The sequence below is a fragment of the Peromyscus maniculatus genome, chromosome 19, assembly GCF_049852395.1.
Source record: "Peromyscus maniculatus bairdii isolate BWxNUB_F1_BW_parent chromosome 19, HU_Pman_BW_mat_3.1, whole genome shotgun sequence".
Taxonomy (NCBI): Eukaryota; Metazoa; Chordata; class Mammalia; order Rodentia; family Cricetidae; genus Peromyscus; species Peromyscus maniculatus.
In genome coordinates, this window is record NC_134870.1 from 24624495 (window position 1) to 24649550 (window position 25056).

Here is a 25056-nt window from a genome sequence, read left to right on the forward strand (position 1 = left end):
AATTGTCTGGCCTGGGCTTGATTCCCACCAGTTTGCAGAGTCCAGAAGAACAAGAGTAAAGGGTGATGAAAGAGGAGCGTTTCGTCTCCTAACTCTCCAAGTTGAGCACCCCCACCTTCCACAGCCTGACTGGCAGAGAGCCAAGAGGGAAGGCACCGTGAAGTACAATATAAACCTTGGAGATTTATTGGCTGCTTCGTCTGAATATGGCCATCCTGCTGTGGCCTCTGGGGGGCATTTGCAGATGTAATCAGCCCAGAAAGAGAGTCATTCCAGCCAGGGTGTAAATCACCCTTCACAAAGCTACAAGAGAGACATGTGGCCCTAGATAAGAAGAGGACTGATGTGGCCTCTGTGCCCTTCCCTCCTTTCTCCTGCCCAGGGGGGAGCTGGCTCCTGATCTGTAATGCACTTTAAATGGAGTTTGTGCTGCGTTTTAATCTATATCTGCCCTGCCAGTTTTACAGGAGAGCTGTGAAAGTGAACATCTGGCTACCCAGCTATAGTACAGGGCCTGTTTGCTCCCAACTCCACCCCCATCCCTAAGTACCCAAGCATCCCTCCAGTGACATCAGGAAACCTGCATCCGGGGAGCTAGCTGAGGGCCTCAGCTTTCCACTTCATTCTTAAAGGAGTTTCAAAAGTGATTTACAAAGCAAAAGGAAATGATTTTCAGCTGGTCGGGATGCTTAGGAATGGACCGAGTTCCAAGAACTCACAAAGATGGGGGGGGCAAAGGGTACCCCCCACTTCTCCAGGAACCAAACTATGTCCAGTCACTGAAGAAGAGGACCAAAATTATCTTTCCAATACTGATCCCACAGAATGACCAAGTGTAGCAGTAGCGCCTGCGTTACCACCAACCGTTCACCATGTCTGAGCGAAGGGCTGCGGATTAAAAAATAGAGACAAGAGACAGCGAGTCATTCGTACGTTTGGATGTCGAATGCCGTTTATTGAAAGAGGGAGGAAACCTTAAATACAGGCTTACAACACAAATGGAGGATCCCCTGAGGGCAGAAGTTCGCTACCAATGGTCTACATTCTAGACCCAAAGTTCTGCATTCTTGCATCTAAGTTGTTTACACCAAATACAGGATGCACCTAAGTTGTTTACATCACAAGCAGGATGTAGGAACAAAGAACCTCCGGTAAGCTCTCCGATGATCCTAAGCCGAGAAGGACACCGGCAGGGAATCTGAATAGGAAGGACACCTGGTCAGGCAAGCAAGGCAGCAGCCACTCACAGTCGGGGGTCAGGGCCCATGGCGCCCACAGGTCCCCCCTTTTTATTAAATGAGCTTCTGACTTAGGTTGCGTGGGACCAGCAGACCACCTTACCCGTCATAGAGACACTTGCCCAGGCCACACAAGTGCTCTGTCTTAGGTTGGAGGCAGCGGCCCAAGCATTACCCGTCTCTGAATACTCATTATCATACAGACTCAACCATGTGAGCTGTAGAGTGACTGCCGCCAAAGATCTCAAAGTGGCACTGGGCTTGCAATCTGTGCGACACAGAAAAGACCAGCAGGAGTCCTAACCCACCCATAGCCAGAGGGCTACAGGCAATTGAACCATTCCCTATTTAAACGAGCCTTACCGCAAATAGGAGTCCTGTAAGGTGGTATCCTGAGCAAATGGAACTTGAGTTTTAAATAATTTACAACTTACAAAGCCAATTATAATGTATAAAAGTGGAATTAAATTTATCATGCCCAATAAGAAGAAAGATTAACTAACTGTGGTAGCTACTTTTGCTGCCAGGGTCTCCATTGTGCTAGCTGTAGTAACCAATTATGAAATAGCAATCCCAGAAACAATAGCAGCAGTGGCAACAGCGATGTCAGTGTCTCTTCTGGAGCGTGTGAGCATCATCTGTGTCTAGCTGCCACGGTCCACTGGCATGGACACGGCTCCAGGAACACGAACCACCAAGGCCCATTTTTCTTGATCCCAGCACTACTTAGGCTGGCAGGTCTGCAAGAGAACAACTGAGAGACATAAAGAAAACAGAAAACAAAAACAGCAAACAAGGAGCAGAACTAATGGCCTCAGTAATGGCTACATTCAGGCTCACAAATTTTGAGGTATCTTCAGAAAGGCTAGATGAATTTCAGGAGGCAAATAAATGTTGCACAGAGCCATTCCTGAAAAGTAGGTACTACACCAGCTTGAGGGGGGTTGCAAAATGCGAAAAGCTTAGCTGGCATGCTACTGTTAGCAAATGAAGTTCATTGACCTTCAGAGTTATCCTTGATCTCCAAGGTGTGATACATTCTCAATGTTTTTTGAAAAAAGTTACCATACATTACCTTCTGAAGAATCCAACCACATGGCTACAGTTCCTAGGCTTACAATAATGTTTGCCAAGGCTGGCCATATTGGGCTCTCAATCCCCATTGGCATCAGAAGGGGAGAGTTTTTTACGAAGGCCCAATAGGTCTCTGCCATGTTGGGATTCAGCAGCAGCCACAGAGCGTACACAGCGTTCAGGAACCCACAGAGGAATTTCATTGTCCTGCGGAAAGACACAAACAGATCCCCGGGCCCACACCAACACTGGATCGGGTCCCCTCCAAGTGCCAGTAGAAAGATCTTTCCATCGCACCAGAGGATGATTTGCAACAGGAGCCCTCCAGTGCTTATCTGCAGCAGATACTCCAGCAGAATCCACCGATAAAAAATTTAAAATATATAAAACAAGGGAAAGAATAGAATGTGGAGAGGAGAGATGAGCCCCTAACTCCCCCCTTTTTACTTTAGCAATATAAGTTTTTAAGGTACGATGGCAGCGTTCTACTATAGCCTGCCCTTGAGGATTATAAGGAATACCAGTCTTATTAACAATAGAAAAATCTTGGCAGAATTTTGAAAATCCCGTACTACTGTAGGCAGGACCATTATCAGTCTTTATGCATTTTGGCACTCCCATGTAAGCAAAAGCATGAAGACAATGATTCTTTACATCCTTAACCTTTTCCCCTGAATGGACAGAAGCAAAAATTAGAGAAGAATATGTATCAATAGACACATGGACATATTGTAATTTTCCAAAGGAAGGCACGTGTGTGACGTCCATCTGCCACACATGATTAGGTAAAAGTCCTCGAGGATTAACTCCCAAATGAGGAACAGGTAAAAATTCCACACAAGTAGGGCATGATTTAACTATCTGGATGGCTTGTTCCCGGGTTATGCCTGTATGATAACGGAGAGATCCAGCATTAAGATGATAACGCTGATGTAACTGAGTAGCCTTATCAAAGGCAGAACAGACTAATGTGACAGCCATACGAGTAATGGCGTCAGCCCTCTGATTACCTTCACTTAGAGGTCCAGGCAATTGAGTATGAGCTCTGATGTGGCCCACATAAAGGTTATGAGAGCGAGACCATATAAGTCCTTGCACTTGCAATAAGTATTCATGAATGGAAGAAATGGATGGTATGTAGGCTGTTGTTTCCAAAGGCATAATGGCATGTGCCACATATTGACTATCGGTATAAATATTTACACTCTCATTAGAAAACATCTGTAAAGCAAGCAACAGCGCCTGTACCTCTGCCACCTGGGCAGAAGTGCCCTGGACTTTTATTCTCTTTACTATGTTACCAGAAACCACCACAGCAAAACCACGTGAAGTGCCATCAGTAAATACCACACGGGCCTGAGGAATAGGAGTCATTTGTACTATCTTGGGAAATATAACAGGATGCAATTTAAAAAATTGACACACATCATTGGAGGGGTAGTGAGTATCAAACTGACCCTGCATGGAGCATGTCAATATGGCCCAATCATTATCATTAGCTTGCAACCATGCTACTTGAGACTGGGTGTATGGGGTCACCACAATATCTGGCTCCTTACCAAAAGTTTGAACACTGATCTTGATTCCCTTAAATATAATCTGAGCAACAGCTTGTGGATAAGGAGTGATGATTTTTGCTGGAGAAGCTGGGGAATGTACCCATAAAATAGGACCTGTTTGCCAAAACACTCCAGTAGGTGAATGAGTAAAACAAAATATCAGATACAATAAGGGAGAATTAAGATCTATATACTGTACGTGAGCCTGTTCCAGGGCCTCTTGCACACGTTGTAGGGCTACACGTCCTTCAGCTGTTAATTTACGGGGAGATGAAGGGTCAGGGTCGCCCTTTAAGACATCATACAAGGGGCGAAGCTGACCTGTTGGAATTTTTAAAGTGGGCCGAAGCCATTGAATATCTCCCAGAAAGGTTTGGAAATCATTAAGTGTGCGTAGCTGATCCATACGCAGAGTAATCTTTTGTGGGCGTATGCCCGTGCGTAACAATTCATGACCTAAATAATGATAGGGAAAAGATACCTGTACCTTTTCTGGGGCTATCTGTAAATTAGCCAAGCTAAGAACCTCTTGTAAATAAGAAAAGGCATCAAAAACAAGTTTTTTATCTTTAGCAGCCATTAGTATATCATCCATATAGTGAATTATATAAACACCTGGAAAAGCTTTTCGAACTGGAGCTAGGGCCAAAGACACATAAATTTGACATATAGTAGGACTATTGGCCATTCCTTGAGGCAATACCACCCACTGATATCTCTGATAAGGTTCCTTAAGGTTCTCTGAAGGAACACTGAAAGCAAAGCGAGGACTGTCCTCGGGATGCAAAGGAATGGTGAAGAAACAATCCCTCAAGTCAACCACAATTAACTGCCAATGCTTAGGAATTGCCACAGGGGCAGGCAGGCCAGGCTGTGTTGCTCCCATGAGAAGCATGGTTTTATTTACAGCTCTAAGATCCTGTAACAGCCTCCATTTTCCTGATTTCTTTTTAATAACAAATATAGGTGAGTTCCAAGGTGAAGTGGAAGGAATGATATGTCCAGCATCTAACTGCTCCTTAACCAATGCATACGCAGCCTCCAATTTTTCCTTAGCAAGGGGCCACTGCTCCACCCATACAGGGTCATCACTCTTCCAAGTGATTTTTATCGGTTGTATTATTGAAGGCTGCTGTGCAGTGACCCCTACGGAAAAGATCCTAATCCTCTAGTATCGCCAGGACCCCTAGTGACACAGTTTTTGTCTGCCGCAGGGAGCGGGTCTCCTTGCAACATTTTCCCTAAGCCTTTGCCCGGGCAGTAGCCCTGACTCTTCAGCATCTGTTGTACAGGCTGTGTAGTAAGCACCGCTCCCATGCCATCCAACACATCCCGTCCCCACAAGTTCACTGGAATGTCAGGTAGCACAAAGGGTTGAAAAGTTCCTGCATGACCTTCCTCATCCTTCCAATTTAAAAGTAGCTTGCTCTGTAATGGCGACTGAGCTGTGCCGATACCTTGTAGGTGAGAGGTAGAATCTTTAAGGGGCCAAGCTTCGGGCCAATGTTTTAAAGAAATAACTGAAGTGTCAGCGCCAGTATCTAAAAGACCCTGAAAATTGTGATCATTAACTTTTAAATTTAGCATGGGTCTTTGTTCTAAGGTGGAAACCCAGCACGCTAGAGGGCCCGTAGAGCCAAATCCGCCCTCACCTCTGTGTGGTTTAAGAAAAGGATTATTAGTATGAAAGCGGGGCATCAAAAGCAGTTGTGCTATGCGAGCACCCTGGGGAATAATAGTCACCCCTTTACCAGCCTCAACCATGATTCTAATTTCCCCTTCAGAGTCTTCATCTATCACTCCTGGAATTACTCTAATACCTTGCATAAGAGCGCTACTCCTGCCCAGAATCAGTCCTAAAGACCCTGCAGGTAGTGGACCCATAACTCCAGTACCGAGAGCCTGGGGACCCATCTGAGGTGTTAATACTGTTCTGGTGGAGGAGCAGAGGTCCAATCCTGCGCTTCCAGGGGTGCCTCTGATAAGGTCTTGGACAAAAAGGGGTTCCTTCGAGGAACAAACTGGATGGGATGGTGGGAAACTGGGGATGGGACAGGTGTATCCAGGGCTCCGTACACCTGGCTTTGGGGGGTCCGGAGCGGACCCCGCTGCCCGTTTCCCGACGGCGGTAACCTATTTCCCTGAGCATCAGCCTTAGATCGGCACTCATTACTCCAGTGATGCCCCTTTTTACATCGCGGGCAAAGTCCCGGTGTCTTTGCCGTTGCTTGGGCTCCAGGACAATTTTTCTTAACATGACCTTGCTGGCCGCATCCAAAACAGGTTTTTGGGCGGTTTCCTCCAGAATTAATCCCCCTCATGGCTGAGGCCATTACCTGTCCCATGATGTGATGCCCATCTATATCTCTACATAGTTTAAGATAATCATTTAAGCTCTTATTTTTATGAGGCCTAATGGCCTCCTTGCAATATTTATTGGCATTTTCAAAGGCCAGTTGCTTTACTATGGGCATGGCTTGATCAACATCCCCAAACACTCTCCCTGCTAGTTGAAGCAGGCGATCTACAAATTCTGCAAATGGTTCTGACGGCCCTTGAATGACTTTAGATAGTTGTTCACCAGCAGCTTTATTAGGTAGCCCTTTCCACGCTCTGGTAGCGGCCACACTAATCTGTGCATAAACTGCAGGATCATACAAAATCTGTGCTTGTAAAGTGGCATACTGCCCTGAACCCGTGAGCATCTCAAGATTACGAGCCGGGAAGCCTGCAGCAGCATTTCTATTAGCTGTAGTTTGACAATGTTCTTGAAACTCACTCCTCCAAATTAAATAATCCCCCCCAGAGAGAGCGGCGCGACACAGCTGCATCCAATCGCTAGGGGTGCAATTTGAGGCAGAAAAAGATTCAAGTATAGCGATGGTAAAAGGAGCATGGGGCCCATATGACATCACAGCTTCCTTGAGCTGTTTGATGCTTTTAAAATCTAGAGGATTGTGCTCCCTTTGTCTCTGCCCTTGAGCATTTTGAGTCTCTATAACCGGGTAAGCAACTCCCCCCGTCAATCCCTCCATGGGTGCGGAAGGAAGGACCTCCGTGTTGCAAAAGTCAGGATTATAGGTTGGAGGTCTATCCTTGCGAGAAATCTGTGATTTCCCTCTTAGGCATCTAGCATCCTTTTCTGATCTGACTTCTACATCATCACCCTCTAAAGATGACTCTGCAGAATCGGAAGACGACTCTGCCGAATCAGAAACATCAGAAGTTTGAAGGGTTCTGAGAGCCTCCTCTATCTGAGACTCCTCCAACACAGTTTTAGCTTCATTTAAATGTTCTTGGACTTCAATATCATCACTAAGCAATGCATCCTTAACCAAGCGCCACAAAGAAAAAGTAGCTAAGGATACGGAATCCGGTCCTTCTTTATGCAAATATTTCTGTAAGTCAACCTTGACCTGTTCCCAATCTGGTATATTAAATCCTCCGGAGACCAGAAACCAAGGACTAGCATTCTGGAGGATTTGAACAAAATCTTTAGCCGTCTTGCTCTTAATGATAGTGCCTTGCCGCCTCAACAGTCCAATTAATTGTTCCTCGAGGAGCGACTGTGAGCTAGTAGCACCCATTCCAATCCACTCTTACCGTAAAATGCCGGCCGGCCTTCCAAGAGTGTCCGTCAGCTGGTCCTTTCTTTCTCAGATCTCGGTAGGAACCTCCATTTGTAGCAGTAGCGCCTGCGTTACCACCAACCGTTCACCATGTCTGAGCGAAGGGCTGCGGATTAAAAAATAGAGACAAGAGACAGCGAGTCATTCGTACGTTTGGATGTCGAATGCCGTTTATTGAAAGAGGGAGGAAACCTTAAATACAGGCTTACAACACAAATGGAGGATCCCCTGAGGGCAGAAGTTCGCTACCAATGGTCTACATTCTAGACCCAAAGTTCTGCATTCTTGCATCTAAGTTGTTTACACCAAATACAGGATGCACCTAAGTTGTTTACATCACAAGCAGGATGTAGGAACAAAGAACCTCCGGTAAGCTCTCCGATGATCCTAAGCCGAGAAGGACACCGGCAGGGAATCTGAATAGGAAGGACACCTGGTCAGGCAAGCAAGGCAGCAGCCACTCACAGTCGGGGGTCAGGGCCCATGGCGCCCACAACCAAGAATTTGGGGACTGTCTGGCATGGTGGCACACACCTTTAATCCCAGCACTCAGCAGGCAGAGACAAGTGAAAATCTGTGAATTTAATGCCAGCCTGGTCTACATAGTGAGAGATCTGGCTTTTAAAATAAATACAGAAACCCTGTCTTGAAAAACCAAATAGATAGATAGATAGATAGATAGATAGATAGATAGATAGATAGATAGACAGACAGATAGATGCAGGAACAAGGTCAGGCAGATTAACTAGAGCTGCCCACTTTCACCTGAAAGAGACCAGCCTTTTATGATGGCCAAGGAGGTGTAGCGCCTGAGGCATTATTTCTGTCTGAATTTACCACCCCTGAACTTTAATGAGGATTGGTAACTAAGGTTAGGGAGGGTGGAGGAAACCCCTGCAAGTGAATATGACTCCAAGTCATATTGATGGCCCCCAGCATACTCTTCCTCCAGCCGTGTCCTTAGAAGGCCAACACCTGCAAAGTATGTGGCATTGCCCCTGGGAAACTTGTAGGTAGTGACCAATGAGCAGTCGTGTCTACAAATACGGCATTAGCCATCATAACAGTGTCTTCTTAAGATTGGCTATATACACACCGTTAGCTAGTGCAGAGTGATTAAGACACAAATCCAGCCTTGGGTGGCTTTACCATCTACAGATGGTGCCCAGAGGTCCAAAGTCCCCCTATCTAATTGCACTTGTATTTGCGATGTTGATTTTCTCCTCTTCTGATAAGGCCAGTGGATTGTGTGCTCTGCCAGGTCCCCTCCCTATGGAGCTGCTGGGGGCCAGCGCCAGCAGTTGGCAGTCCTGAGGGAAGGAAGGAGTGGTGAGAGGAGTGAGCCAGGCATGATGGTCGGTCGGGAGCATCTTGGAGCCTGACTGACTAGCAGCCAGAGTGTTTCTTTATTTATACAGAATTCGGTAAGCGGGGATAGATTCATGTTGTTCCAAAGCATAGGTCACACCATTTTTGGTTTTGGACGTGTGTTACACATCCTCTTGCATATCTTTTAGTCATCATTGATAAACTGTGACAGAACAGAGTTATCTGTTACAATCATTTACCCTCAAGTTTAATCTTCATTGATAAACAGTTCTCTTTTATAATAATTTTAACTCATCAACCCCACATCCCAATTTTTAAGAACCCAGAGGCATATGATAGCCTGTTCTCAGGTTGGTAGCCTTTGTGGCTTCAAGGATGCTATACTGAAACAAAGTCTCCAGCCCAGCCCAGGCAGATTATCATGTCCCAGGCAGTGTATTATTAACTCTTAATGGTCAGAGTGCCCAAGAAAAATTCTCAGGCCAAAGATGCTACAGTTATTACTCAAATTCTGGCATAACACAATGTTTACATTTTATATATTTATAGAATTTGTTTACATGTCAAATCCTGGCATTTTGTTTGTGGTGGTGGTGGTATGAGCTAACTTTTTTAAGAAAGGGAGCTCCAGCCAGGCGGTGGTGGCACACGCCTTTAATCCCAGCACTCGGGAGGCAGAGGCAGGCGGATCTCTGTGAGTTCGAGGCCAGCCTGGTCTACAGAGCGAGATCCAGGAAAGGCGCAAAGCTACACAGAGAAACCCTGTCTCGAAAAAAGAAAAAAAAAAAAGAAAGGGAGCTCCTGACATCTCATTGTTTTATCATCTTTTTACATCATTCTTTGTCCATCAATATAAGTCTCCGTGTAGGGCAGAGGTAACATCAGCTAATCTCACGTTGTTGCTGTGTATGCCACATAGTCACCTGAATGCATAGTGGGAAGAGGCTTGCAGTCTGATCTGTGACCAACTCCTGTAGCCCACTGAATCTTGTTGACCTTTTTAAGTTTACTTTTGATTATCTTGTTCCGGAGTAAGTACAGGGACAGATGTTTTAAGAATATCTCGCTGGGTGGTAGTGGCGTACACCTTTAATCCCAGAACTTGGGAGGCAGAGGCAGGCGAATCTTCGTGAGTTCGAGGCCAGCCTGGTCTACAGAGCGAGATCCAGGAAAGGCGCAAAGCTACATAGAGAAACCTTGTCTCAAAACAAAACAAAACAACAACAAAAAACAATATCTCATAGCCTCCTAAAGAGACCTCTGGCTTCTTTATGTGTGTCACAACCTCAAGACCTTCAAGTAGATAAGGATATCTCCCTAAAAGCAGGAGGGGTAGCATGTTCAGGACTTTCCAGGGGAAGTTTAGAAGCAGCACTTCTGGGAGAAGGCAAAATGATTCATAAGAAAATTTCCATCGACCCAATATCCCCAAATTGTACAAATATTAAAAGTCCCCCAAGTATGTAAGAGGCAGAGATGAAAAAAATCACAAGTAGCATGGCGGCCGTCATGCGGCTCAGCTTTGCTGGGTCTTTGTCAAGCAGCTGTGCTGGCTGGCTTAGGGCTTGTGCCGATCCCGTCAGATATGGCTGTGCTGTCGAGCTTTGATTTCTAAACTGGAAAGGTAGTACGGTGAATAGTGAAGAGCACACATTGTAGATTGCCTGGGTTCAACCCTCTCCCCAGCATTCTCCAGGGTGACAAAAACGAGTCCATTTTCTGTGCTCCATTTCTTCGTCTGTAAAATTAACGACAATATGTAATGTCTATGAGACATAAGTAAGTACATGCTGGATGTGGAGTTCAGCAAATGCCCTCAACAGACAAGCACTGAACAGACTGTGTCGTCTCAGGTGGAGTACAGGAGTTAATTATTCTGGGAACTCTGCCAGCTTCCACCCCCTGGCCCGCTGATTTGGAACAAGAAGTAGCAGTATTTCTTTTGCTGGATATGGTATTTTTTGGGGTTGGTTTGGTTTTGAGACAGAGTCTCAAGTAGCTCAGGCTGGCCTTCATCTCTACATGTAACTGAGGATGACCTTGAACCCCCAGAGTCTCCTGTCTCTGCCTCCCAAGTGCTCGGGTTACTGGAGTGCTCCACCATACCCAACTTTACTTGTAAGTTTTCTTTCCTTTTTAATTTTGTTATTTATTATTGGGGGGGGGGTACTACAGCGCATGTGTGGAGGTCGGAGAACGACTGTCTTAGTTACTTTTTATTGCTGTGCAGACACCATGACCAAGGCAAATTTGCAAAGAGAGTTTATTTCGGCTCAGTTTCAGAGGGTTGGAGTCCACGGCCATCATGGTGAGGAACATGTTGGCAGGCAGGCAGGGATGGCGCCGGAGCCCTAGCTGAGAGCTTACTTGTTGAGAGAACAACCAGGAGACAGAAAGAGCTAAATGGGAATGGGGTGGGCTTTTGAAACCTCGAAGCCTCGCCCTCATCCAACAAGGCCACACCCCCAGACCTTCCCAAACAGCCTTACAAACTAGGGACCAAACAGCCAAACAGATGAGCCTGTGGGAGGCATTCTTATTTAACACACCACCATGACTTTCAGGCTCCAGTTCTCTCCTTGCCCCATGGTCAGGCTTACACAGCGAGTGCTCTGCCCACTGAGCCATCCTGCTCAGCACCCTTGTCTGTCTGTCTGTCTCTCTCTCCCCCTCTCTCTGTCTATCCTTTGTCAGTTTTTTTTTGTATAAAATTTAAATTTTATGATCATGGCCAGACCTTTTTACACTTAGCACATGGATATATTCATTGTTTTCTCCAATGGAAAAATTTCTGAATCATACTATGTTGCACATAGATAGACTAGAAATAAAAATTCGGGTACTTTTTCAAATTTCTAAAGACTGCAAGTAACAAGCCATTATTTTACTTCCAATATCTGAAGTCATCAACATGATTCTGTAGTACTGTTTCTCAGGCTTTACCTAAAAAGTCATTATTATTCAGATAAAATAGTCCTCTTGTCGCATTTTCTAAGTCTCTGTTCCACCACAACTTCCTGAGATTTGTGAGGAAACTTCAGTCTTGTGATCAGCCTCCATGTAGTGCCCACAGTCTTGTAATCATAAGGGAAAAAACGGTGACTGGCTTTATGTGTCAATCAGTTGCAGCCTGCTGATCTGATTAGAAGCCTTGACAAATGCCTGGTGCCGATTGCAGATAACTGCCAAGCATATGGGGATGATACAATAAATAGCCCACTGTTTTGGGATCAGCTCTTGTACAAGAATAAAGAAACAAAAACATTTGTAGGTATGGTATCAGAAAAATAACTGTCCACAACCAAAAGGGCAGGGAAAGGAACCGAGCTTTCAAGGAGTGTGTCCATGTGGTTCCTTCCCGAGGCTCCTCAGGGTGCTGCTGAATGTGTTCCAAAGCCGGCCTGTTGTAAGTCTCATTGATTTCAAAAACATAGTAAAATGCGGCTGCACTTGCTAGCAAATACAGTCCCACTCCAATCCATCCCATCCGCTGACGGAAGTTCATTATTCTCCATGCTCTGTGCAGTGGTCCCGAAAATCTTCCTGTTCCTCCAGCAAGCGTGCAAGAGTCACTCAGTTCTGAATAGTCAGGTGCCTTTGGCATTTCAGAACAAGCCACCTTAAGAGAAACCCTCTGGTAAGCACGAGCTAGTAGTGATTAAGCTCAGCGTGACTATGGCTGGTCACGCGGTGGCGGGCCCCATCGCCCTCTGGAGCCCCAGTCAGGGGCAGCCACCTGGAGATGCTCGGCCGCCAGGGCTCGGGGCAGCCCGGGCTGCCCCCCGCAGCAAGCGCTGCGGCGCCGGGGCTGAGCAGGCTGCGCCAGACCTAGCCCGCAGAGCCCAGCTCGGCACCCGCCTGAGCGCCGGGCCAGCTTGACAGCGAGCTGAGCGGCCCCGGGTCTCACCTTCCTGTCCTCCTTTGTCAGTTTATTTATTTATTTATTTATTTTGTTTTTTCGAGACAGGGTTTCTCTGCGTAGCTTTGCACCTTTCCTGGAGCTCACTTGTTAGCCCAGGCTGGCCTCGAACTCACAGAGATCCGCCTGGCTCTGCCTCCCGAGTGCTGGGATTAAAGGCGTGCGCCACCACCGCCCGACTTCTCCTTTGTCAGTTTCTTAATGGCAGGGATTCTGTCACATTTAAACACTGGTGGTACCAAGAATTATATATATATATATATATTTGAAAGAATTGTCCTTTCTTTTTTTCCTTGACAGGGATTTTCAATGCAGCCCTGGCTGACCTGCAACTGGCTATGTAGACCAGGCTAGCCTTAAACTTGCGAAGATTCTCCTGCCTCTGCCTCCTGAGTACTGAGATTTATAGACCTCTACCACCTCATCCTATCATGGTACTTTGGGTAATATTTGCCTGAACTGAATGAGAAATAGCTTATGCCTCCCACTTTATGTTCCCAGGCACTGAGCCGATGTGGACTACTCCATTTTTAGATCAAAAGACTTCCATTCTTTATTACCTGTCAGATATCAAGTAGTTCAAGGCCTCCAGTGAGAGCTATGCCCCTACACAGCCTTGTGCTCTCATGTCTGCCCTTGGGGACATACGTGAGTTCTCAAGAACAGATTTAAAGCTCAATACATCACCGACTCCCAAAGGCACACCGGTGTTGGATAGGATTTGGTAACAACCAAATTCATGAAGTAGGAGAGGGATACAAGGGCAGGTAGGGAAGAGTAATCAGAACGTATTATATGTGTGCATGAAAAAGTCAAAGAACGAATTTAATTTTTTAGATCCTTATCAATGCTGCATAAAAACCTCAAAATAAAAGAACAAAAACAAACCCATAAAGAGTAGCTACTATTTACTAGTTTACTGTTTTTGTTTACTCTGTGTGCGTGCGTGCGTGCGTGTGTGTGTGTGTGTGTGTGTGTGTGTGTGTGTGTGTTGTGACATATACTCTTGAGTGTCCCAGGCTGCCCATGAATTCACTAAGCAGCCAAGGATAATCTTGAGCTTCCAATCCTCTGTTTCTACCTCCACAGTGTGGGAATTCTAGTTGTGCTCAAGCCCAGGGCTTTGTGAATGCTAGGCACCCTACTGAGCTACATTCCCAGCCCCTTTCCCTTGTGAGACAAGATTTCATGTAACCCAAGCAGGTCTTAGACCCACTGTGAAGCCAGGAATGACCTTCAGCTCCTTGTCTCCTTGCCATTACCTCCCAAGTACTGGGATTACAGGCGCGCTACCATGCCCGCCTTTCTGTTTCTGTTTGCTTGAGACAAGATCTCATACTAGCTCACACTAGCCTAGAACTCACTATGTAAGCCAGGCTGGCCTCAAACTCTTGGCAATCCCCCTGCCTCTGTCTTGAGTGCTGGGATTACAGGCCTGAGCCACCATGTGGGGTAGTTATGTGGTTTTGTTATGCTCTGTCTTCTTCAATTTCTCTCAATAGGATTGTTGTTGTATGTAATGAGTTTAGAAAGTCTTGTGTGTAGCAAGCAGCTGCAAAGTGCTATTACTATTTTTCAAAGTAATATGAATTCAACAATCCAGTCCCAGTACAGTGAGAGGTAAGAAATCTTGGGGCTAGAGAGATGGCTCAGAGACTATATACTTACTCCTCCTGCAAAGGACCCAGGTTCAGTTCCCGGGACTCACACGGTGGCTTACAATTGCCTATCACTTGTTTGCGCCCCCCCCCAAGCATGCATGTAGTATGCATACTTATATGCAGGTACATACACACACACATAAAATGAATCCTATGGGAAAGCTGGAGCTGAGTGGTCCAGCACCTGCTTAGCATACAAAGTTCAATACTCAGTACACCGCCCATACCCCACCCACCAGATGATAGGCCAGTGTGGAGAAATGCCTTTTAGATAAATACCATTTTTCATAAAGAAGATAAAGTCCTAGCATTTTTCTTTACAGGAATGTCCATTTAAGATTACTGAAATATCGGGAGGCAGAGGTAGGTGGATCTCTATGAGTTCGAGGCCAGCCTGGTCTACAGAGTGAGATCCAGGACAGCCAAGACTATACAAGAGAAACCCTGTCTCAAAAATCCAAAAATAAATAAATAAGATTACTGAAATGTGAACACACAGACACCAGTATCTTATTAAGGACTTGGATCTACATCTCCGAGGAGACTTACCAGGAAATAACCCACTAGGGACAGTAATGAGTCCGGAATTCCCCCTACACTTAGGTGTGTTGAGGACTTTCTTCCTCGGGCCACTGGGAACTTCTGCTTGGTTCTGGCTCTTGAATGGGTAGAACTGTGGAGCAGTACCTCCCCCTCTGCCCTCACTCTCTACCTCCAGAGGTTGAGTTCAAGGGCTTAGGGACAAGGGAGGCAGCTTTCCTCCCCACTGGCAGTGGAGGCTCCGCTGTCTTTGAGAATACAGCAGTGCCCTCTGCCGTGAAGCAGGGATTCAACAAGAATCAGTCCGGCCGCAGGCACCAGCTCCGCTCTCTGTATTACTTACTCACTTCCATCAAGAATGTTACCCTGTTCCAGAATCTGGGAAGATTTATTTTTGTCTCTGGTCCGTGCCTTAGAGCGCTTCCTCCTTTCCTAATCTTGGGTTACCAGTCCCTAGTACCAGAGCTGTGTGTCTCACCACAGATGAGAGCCTGCCCACCTCAAAGAGCTCTGGGAATGGTCGGAGCACCACAGAGCAGTTTGAAAGGTCTTCCTGAAGTCCGATCTTTCCTCGCACTTCTATTTCTTCTTTCTTCTTGTACATTATTATTATTATTATTATTATTATTATTATTATTATTATTATTATTAAGTTCTCTCCCTCTCTCTCCAGTAGCTGGGATTACAGGCATGGACCCAGCAAGCCCATTCGTGTGGTGCTGGAGACTGAACCCAAGAATTCATGCATGCTAGACAAATGATCACCAACCTAGTCACTCCAGACTGGCCTGAGCTAGAGTGAAATCATTTCAAAACTAAAAAATGATACACAAGGGTCAGTGAGATGGCTCAGCAGTTAAGAGCCCTTGCTGTTCCCAGCACCCACATGGTGGCTCACCATCCTCTTTAACTCTGGTTCCAGGTGATCTAGACGGCCTCTGCAGGTACCAGGCACACAAGTCACACAAGTCACACACACATACCACATATATGTACCAGGCATACTTCTCTCTCTCTCTCTCTCTCTCTCTCTCTCTCTCTCTCTCTCTCTCTCTCTCTCACATACACACACACACACACACACACACACACACACACACACACACACACGCACGCACGCGCGCAGGCAAAAGACCCATACACATAAGTTAACCTTTAAATTTTTTTTTAAAGATTTATTTATTTATTATGTATACAATGTTCTGTCTGCACATATCCCCACAGGCACCAGATCTCATTACAGATGGTTGTGAGCCACCATGTGGTTGCTGGGAATTGAACTCAGGACCTTTGGAAGAGCAAGCAGTGCTCTTAACCTCTGAGCCATCTCTCCAGGCCTAAATTTTTTTCAAAGACAAGACAATGAAAAAGTTCACCACAGACTATATATCTTGTACATGAACTCACTGTCAGGGAGTCCCAGGTTTGAGACCTAACATTCACCATCTTCCTGCCCTGCCTTGGCCGCTTAGGGATACAAACGTTTATCACCAAGTCCAGCTCAGAAATACAACTGGACCTTTCCCTTAGTTCCAGAGTAATGTTTACTATGTTTCAGGGTGCATCAAATTACCTGAAAAAGAACACTTTTCTTGTTTTGATGATTTTGTCAGCTGGGATCTCAAGTAGCTGAGGCTGGCCTTGAACCTCAGGTCCTCCTCATCGAGTTCTCAGATTACAGATTACTGGCATTTGCTCCACACTTGACAGAAAGGTGTTGGTTTTTTGTTTTGTTTTTTTCCCCTGAAACATTTTCTCTGTGTAGCCCTGGCTATCCTGGAACTTGCTCTGTAGACCAGGCTGGCCTCAAACTCACAGAGATCCACCTGCCTCCACATCCCAAGTACTAGGATTAAAAGTGTGCACCACCACCACCTGGCAACAGAAAGTTTTAAAACTTAGATTTGGCCGGGCGGTGGTGGTGCATGCCTTTAATCCCAGCACTCGGGAGGCAGAGGCAGGCGGATCTCTGTGAGTTCGAGGCCAGTCTGGTCTCCATAGCGAGTTCCAGGAAAGGCGCAAAGCTACACAGAGAAACCCTGTCTCGAAAAAAAAAAAAAAAACAAAACAAAAAAAAACAAAAACAAAAAAACAAAAAAAAAAAACTTAGATTTGTGAGTTATAACCTCAGAAGTTCTGACTTAAAATCTGAAGTGAGAGGGCTGGAGAGATGGCTCAGCGGTTAAGAGCACTGGCTGCTCTTCCTGAGGTCCTGAGTTCAATTCCCAGCAACCACATGGTGGCTATAATGAGATCTATAATGAGATCTGGTGCCCTCTTCTGGCATGTAGGCATACATGCAGGCAGAACACTGTAAATATAATAAATCTTTAAAAAAAAAAAAAACTGAAGCCATGAGTAGTGTGTGTGTGTGTAATGCTTCACTAATCTGTGCATCATCCTTGCACTTTTGTTCTATTTTTAGTATATGTGCTGCTGAAGTGAGCATCATGAATTTTTTAAGTTCAAACAAATTCCTATGATTCTGAGGGTCCATGCCCCAAAACTTAAGCACTAAGGAAAAGAACTTTGGCATTTTCAGGTTATATCTTTAGGTCTCAAAGCCGTGTGTGTGTGTGTGTGTGTTGGTCTTCGCCTTCCACCTTATTTAAGCTGGGGTCTCTTTTCTGTGGTTCACTCATGTGTATGCCAGGTTAGCCGGCCTCAGTTCCCAGGGCTTCTGTCTGCAGCTCCATCTCACGGTGAGGACCCTGGGGCTACAGATGCAGTCACAGTGCTGTTTCATATGGCTTCCTGGATTTGAACTGAGGTCCTCAAGCTTACCCAGAAAATGTTTTACCCACTGAGCCATCTCCCCAGTCCAACTTTATTCTGGCTTGTTTTTTGTTTTTACAAGACAGGGTTTCTCTGTGTAGCTTTGCGCCTTTCCTGGAACTCACTCTGTAGACCAGGCTGGCCTCGAACTCACAGAGATCCGCCTGGCTCTGCCTCCCGAGTGCTGGGATCAAAGGTGTGGGCCACCACCGCCCGGCTCCAACTTTATTCTGAAGTTGTTTATAGTGCTAGAGTTCACACGCAGTGTTCTCATGACCTCTAGGCAAGTCCTCACCACACAAACCGTCCTCGCCCTTCATTCAGGACTCTTCTCCTTATGTAGAGCTTCCAGGAAGAGACTGGGCTCACAGTCACACTCCTCCTGTTTACTTGCCCACTGGAGTGGACGATGGGGAGCAGCGGAAGGAAAGACAGAGAGAGGGTAGGCAGCAACCTCGAAAAGCCTGGCCGGGTGGGAGAAGGAGCTGTGTGGCTTATGGCAAGATGTGAAGACGGAGAAGAGAACTCTATGAACTCTCTGAAGCAGTGCAAACACTTCTGCTCATCATCCAGAACCCAGCCAGCAGCTCACTGACACCGAGCAGGTCCTGGGGCCTAGCATTTCATCAGTATACAGCCTATCAGCTTGTAGTCATCTGGAAGCTTTTATTGGATAGGTTTTCTTTTTATTTGTTTTTCTGTTTTTGAGACAGGGTCACGTGTAGCCCAGGATTGCCTCAAACTCACAGAGATCCTCCTGCCTCTACCTCCTGAGTCCTGGACTAAAGGCACTAGCACCAGGCCTGGGCTCTGCCCAGTGTTCGCAGACACTTTTTAACAGTCGTGGGGTTAGCGACAGAGATGACTCTTTCTGTTCAGGGTCTCCAGTGTCTCCAGTGACTTCACTGCCACCGTCACACCCACTATGGTGGGCTCACATCCTTCACCAGGAGGGCAATCTGCTCCCAAAGCTGCCGATCCTCTTCCTGGGCCTTGCTCTGGCTTCGCCATCTCAGCAGCTCAGCCTGGTGGTCCTGATGATGCATGGGACAGTAGCTCTGTGGTTCACACAGCTCCTGAAAGGTTGGGGACAAGGTCAAGGACTCCTTAGGCTCCTGAGCTCTGCCTACTAAGGAGAGGAGGTGCTGCTCTCCCTGGCTGAGGGACAGCAGTTTCTTCTCAGGATGTTTACAGTCCCTGGAGCCTGCATGCTAAAGCTGGCTCCTCGGAGTCTGAGCCACAACCCCCCCAACCCCCCACCTCCCACCACGTGCCCCATCTGAGCTCTTCCACGTCCCTTTACCATATATTCTGGAAAGAAGTCTCTGTAGCCCCCTTTGAGGACATACAGCTCTGGGTAGTACAATGCTGGATACTGGTTCAGAGCTCTGTCTTTTTCTCTCAGAGAACGGCACCTTTAAAGAAAATCCAGAGATGAGTGAGGTGAAGGAGGCCAAGTCAGGCGCCCATGGGCCTTCAGTGGGGAGGGCAGGGAGGGCAGACCACGACTAACCTAGAGAACCTTTAGGGCTGGAAATGCAGCTCGGGGTAAAGCACTGTCTAGAAGACAGGTTTAATCCCCAGTCACCATCCCCAACACACACAACCTCTCACAGTGTTTGCTAACCAGGGTCCAAATATCATTCTCTTTTCCCTGTGCTCCACTGAAGCTTCATTCCCAAATCTCTCTTTGTGTGTGTGCATTTACATGGTTTTTTGTTTGTTTTGTTTCTGAGACAGGATCTCACCATGTAGCCCAGGCTGACCTCAAACTCAGAGACCTGCATGTCTGGCTCTTTTTTTTTTTTTTTTTTTTTTAAAGATTTATTTATTTATTATGTATACAGGATGTATGACTGCAGGCCAGAAGAGGGCACCAGATCTCATTACAGATGGTTGTGAGCCACCATGTGGTTGCTGGGAATTGAACTCAGGACCTCTGGAAGAGCAGTCAGTGCTCTTAACCTCTGAGCCACGCTCCAGCCCCTCTTTTTTTTTTTTTTTGAGATGAGATCTCTAGCCCAGGTTGATCTGGAACCCAGGCTGACCTTAAACTTCTGATCTTCCTGCTTGTGTGACTCCCGCTTTTCTGTGCTGGGATTATAGGTGTGCACAGTCATGGCCAGTTCTATGCGATGTTGGGGATCAACCCCAAGGCATACATACATTCTAGGCAGGCACTCTGCCAGCTGAGTTACATCTCCAGTGCCCAGTTCTTCCCCTTAGTGCTCAAGCTTTTGAATCTGGGAACACCTTCCTTCAATCACCCTAAGGCATGGAGGCTGCTGCAGCCTCACTGCTGGCAGCGGGGGGTCATGGCACAGCTTGTTCACATCTTGGTGGAACAGGAAGCAGGTACGGGACAGGAAGTAGGCCCATCCCATGGCCTATGTGCACTAGCCAAGACCCATGTCTCAGAGTTTCTGCACCATCAAACTGTAGTTGGAAGGTGCTCGTTCAGGTCAGTCTCTGTCCAAACTGGTCTGCCAAGTCTCATTCAAGATCCATTTCCATCACCAACCTTAGACACTCACATTCGGGGGCCTCTCTCCGAGGAGAATTCACAGAGGAACACAATGATGATTCTTTTCTGGATGTCCAGAGGAACGATAGGCTTCTTCAGAAAGAACTCATGCAGTTCCTTCTGGCTGTGCAGGTTTAAGGCTCCCTGTAGAAAAGGATGTTGTTAGCAAGTATTCCCTCAAGGGCTTGTGTACAGTCAATACTCAGGAATGCCTGGGATACTATTCCGGGATATTTAGGCCAAAAACTAGGCAGGAAGGAATTCTAAGGCAGGAGCCTAAGCCTATCTCTGTATCTACCCTAATGCTTGGCAGAGAGTCCCCTACATGTTCACAGAACTGAAGTGCTGTGGGATGTCTTTCTGTATGCTGTGAATATGTGTTGCTCTGATTGGTTAATAAATAAAGCTGCATTGGCCTATGGCAGGGCAGGATGGAGCCAGGTGGGAAAATCCAAGAGAGACAGTGAAGAGAAAGGAGAGGAAGGGAAGAGGCCAGCCGCTGCCCAAGAAGCAGCAAGATGCCAGCAAACTGGTAACACCATGGGCACACGACAACTTATAGACTCATAGAAAGGGGTTAAGTTATAAGAGCTAGCTAGCAAGAAGCTTGAGCCAGAGGCCATCCAGTTTGTAATTAATATAAGCCTCTGTGTGTTTATTCGGGTCTGAGTGGCTGCGGGACCAGGTGGGACACAGAGAAACTTCCGACTACACTGAACCACCAGACCACAGGTTAAACCATGAGGAACTGTTTGTGAACATCCCATGTTGGCAAAGCACTTCCTAGTTCTCGGATTGTTTTTACTTCGAGGCGCCCACAGAAAAGAGACTGTCAAGGAGGGAGAGAGACTGCTCACGGCACAGACTTAAAGCAGAAACAAGGACTTCCTCCGGTGTGATCCAAGTGTATAATCTCTGTCCTTGTGCTAGATGTCATAGGACTCTTTGCCCATCACTCTTCTCAATAAACCCAAGTCTCCAGCTTCTCCCTGGCTAATGTCCACAGTGTGACCTCACCAGGATGTGTCCTCCCAGGTACTCATATGGATAGCGGCAATCGATGATATAAAACTTCTCAATCAGACTCTGGAAGTGTCCAGCCAGTAAAGCAGCCACCTGCACAGAGAGAATGACTGAATATGCTGTTCACTGGCACTCTGAGAGAGGAGCCACAGAGCGCCTTTCTGCATATTCCTAGCACTCACCCAGGACTGCACTGTAAGCACAGCCTCCAGATTTAGCCTGTATTTGCAACACAGCAATGGTTAAGCCCAGTCCCACATATGAGCTTGAAGTGGCAATGCCTGTGTAGAGGACACATGGCTGATGTTGAGGTTGATCTAGAGGCAAGCATGGCCACAATCAGTCTCTCAGGGACACCCGAGGAGGACAGCAGGAGCAGAGGTAGTAGCTAGAGAACCCAATTTTATAAGAAGACATGGGAAATAGTTCCCCATTCATGAGTCTTTCAGAAAGCATAGAGGTGAGAGTTTGTATTTAAAAGAGAAAATGGGTAGCCAGGTGGTAGTGGCACACGCCTTTAATCCCAGTACTCAGGAGGCAGAGGCAGGAGATCTCTGTGAGTTCGAGGCCAGCCTGGTCTACAGAGCGAGTTCCAGGAAAGGCTCAAAGCTACACAGAGAAACCCTGTCTCGAAAAAAATCAAAAAATAAATAAATAAATAAAAAATAATAAAATAAAAGAGAAAATGGGGCTGGAGAGATGGCTCAGTGGTTAAGAGTACTGACTGCTCTTCCAAAGGTTCTGAGTTCAATACCTAGCAACCACATGGTGGCTCACTACCATCTGTAATGAGATCTGGTGCCCTCTTCTGGCCTACAAGCATACATGCAGGCAGAACACTGTATACATAATAAATAAATAAATCTTTAAAAAATAAAAATAAAATAAAATTAAAAAATAAAAGAGAAAATGTAAACTACTTCTAGAAGAATAAATTAATTCAGCCTTTCTAGAAAGAACTGCCCAGCTGATTTCTATCTTCCTTCCCTTCTCTCCTTTATCTATAATAAAATATCATTTGTTTAACTAAAATTTTTCAAAAGACAGGAAATGGAGCTGGACATGGTGGCACACACCTTTAATTCCAGCACCTGGGAGGCAGAGATAGCTGGATCTCTAATCCAGGACAGCCCATGGTGATATTTATTTGTATTCAAATGTTATTTGTATGTTAATAAATAAAGTTGCCCGGGGGTCAGAGCTATTAGCAAGCCATAGGAAAGCAGGGCAGTGGTGGAGTACGCTTGTAATCCCAGCACTTGGTAGGCAGAGCTAGGTAAGTCTCTGTGTGTTCAGGGATACAGCCAGTATTGGATACACATGCCTTTAATCTCAATACCAACCATAGAATACCTGGAGGTCTATACAGACAGGCCATGACGAGGTGGTGATGTGGTTGGGTTTACAACCAATGAGAAGGCAGAACAGAAACTCTATATAAAGACTTTAACACAGGAAGTAGCTCTGGTTCGGAGAGGTAGGACCACCGCAGGAGGAAGGGTAAGGTTTTAGCTCTTAGCTCTGACCTCTTGGCTTTCTTCTTTACATTGGTTCTGTGTTTCTTATTTAATAAGACGGTTGGTTACATCTACAGCCTGGTCTACAAAAAGAAACTTTATCTCAAAAATAAGCAAATAAAATAAAAAGATGGAAAATAGATACAAAGGAGTCCTTTTAATACAGCTTCAGGTGAATAAGAAGCCGACATGAGGGGACAGAGTGGAAGCAATGCAGAGAGGCGGCCGGTAGGGGAGCATGGTCAGCCGGCTGACGATAGGATACGCCCGGTTACCATCTCCAGAATTGTGCTTACTGTGTCTGGGGTGATGTACTTCAGATCTTGGTGTCTCCCTGACACCGTTGGCAGCACACACATCTAGAAAGACCCAAGAACTGAAATTACAGCAGGAATTCCCAACCCAAGCATCCCATCAAAGACTCCCATGTTGTCCTTTCCAAGTGAGTCATTTGTTTGAGTTTGGTTTTTTGAGACAGGGTTGCTCCTTGTAGATCTGTCCTGGAACTCACTTTGTAGACCAGGCTGGCTTTCCTCAGAGATCCCCCTGCCTCTGCCTTCAGAGTTCTAGGATTAAAGGTGTAGAACACCACATGTAGCTTCTAAGTGGTATTAGAAAACAAAACAAAACAGCAGTTCTGTTTCTAAGAACTGATCCCAAGGAACTTACCAAGGATGTACACAAAATTTTATGTTTCTCCACCGATATGCCCATTTAATTCATAAGAAAAATTATAAAACTAAATATCCCACAAGAAAGGATTTATAGAGAAATCATGAGTAGTCAAAGAATTAACTAATGAACAGTTATTGAAAATGATGAAATAGTGGTGGCGGCGGCGGCGGCGGCGGCGGCGGCGGCGGCACACGCCTTTAATCCCAGCACTCGGGAGGCAGAATCATGTGGATCTTTGTGAGTTCGAGGCCAGCCTGGGCTACAAAGTGAGTTCCAGGAAAGGCACAAAGCTACACAGAGAAACCCTGTCTCCAAAAACAAAAACAAAAAAACAAAAAAACAAAAAAAAAAAAAAAGAAGAAGAAAGAAAGAAAAAGAAAAAAAAAAGAAAATGATGAAATATAGGTCTGGAGAGATGGCTCAGTGGTTAAGAGCACTGGCTGCTCTCCCAGAGGAACTGGGTTCAGATTCCTAGCACCTACATGGTGGCTCACAACTGTCTCTAGCTCTAGTACCAATATTTCTGACGCCCTCTTCTGGCCTCTGACGACATTGCACACATGTGGTGCACAGACACACATGCAGGCAACACACCCACACACATAAAATAAACACATTTTGTTGTTGTTTTTTGAGTCTTACTATGTAACTCTGGCAATCCTGGAACTCACCATGTAGACCAGGCTGACCTTGAATTCAGAGACCTGCCTACCTCTGCCTCCTGAGTGTTGGGTGGTGGGCACCATTTAGCCAAATCTTTTTTTTTTTTTTTTTTTTTTTTAAGATTTATTTATTTATTATGTATGCAGCATGTATAACCAGAAGAGGGCACCAGACCTTACTACAGATGGTTATGAGCCACCATGTGGTTGCTGGGAATTGAACTCAGGACCTCTGGAAGAGCAGTCGGTGCTCTTAACCTCTGAGCCATCTCTCCAGCCCCAATCTTTTTTTTTTTTAACGATGAAATGTGGGGCTGAAGACATTGCTCAGTGGTTAAGAGCACTTGTTGCTCTTGCAGAGAGAGGGTCAAGGTTCATTTCCCAGCACCCACATTATGGCTCAATTGCTCATACATATATTCAGGTAAAACAGGTAAAAATACGAAATAAAGATAAGCAATCCTTTTGTTGTTGTTGTTAACAATAAAATGGGGGGTGGGAAGACGGCTCTGTTGGCAAACGACCAGGATGAGGACCTGCACTGATCCCTAGCATCCACAAACAAAGCAGGCGGGATGGTGTGCCTTTGTTATCTCAGAGCTTGGGAGGCAGAGGCTCAAGGATCCTTGGGGCTTGCTGGGCAGCCAGTCCAGACTCATCTACAAGCTCTAGGTCCCAGTGAGAGACCCGGTCTCGAAACACATGGTGACAACTCCTGAGGAACACCACTTAAGGTTGACCTATGGATCCACATGGATGCCCACCCTTGTGGGGCGTTTACCCACCAACTCCACAGCTCCTCAGAGTTTTCTTGAGTGTGAGCAGCAGGAAATATTAGATAGAAGGATTTATTGCGGAGAATATTGCAGAGATAAACAGAAAATAAAGGATAGCCTCGAGAGGACCTGGAACCTTTTCCAACGGGCCCTGA

The 25056-nt window shown here is 46.1% G+C and overlaps 1 protein-coding gene and 1 pseudogene across 5 annotated transcripts in view; both read right to left on the reverse strand.

Annotated features, from left to right (window-relative positions):
• Positions 1 to 11698: 11698 nt before the first annotated feature.
• Positions 11699 to 12460, reverse strand: LOC143269478 (lysosomal enzyme trafficking factor-like; annotated as a pseudogene).
• A 5928-nt stretch (positions 12461 to 18388) lies between these two features.
• The window catches only part of Cdc25c (cell division cycle 25C), a 29936-nt gene continuing 23268 nt past the window's right edge, over positions 18389 to 25056 (reverse strand). For all 5 annotated transcript variants that reach the window (XM_042264389.2, XM_042264391.2, XM_006977913.4 and 2 more), the window contains 5 exons: positions 23085 to 23147; positions 21266 to 21364; positions 20259 to 20392; positions 19028 to 19139; positions 18389 to 18800 (listed from right to left, as the gene is read on the reverse strand). In XM_042264389.2, coding sequence (XP_042120323.2) covers positions 18648 to 18800; positions 19028 to 19139; positions 20259 to 20392; positions 21266 to 21364; positions 23085 to 23147 — 561 coding nt within the window. In that variant the 3' untranslated portion in view covers positions 18389 to 18647. The remainder of the gene's footprint in view (positions 18801 to 19027; positions 19140 to 20258; positions 20393 to 21265; positions 21365 to 23084; positions 23148 to 25056) is intronic.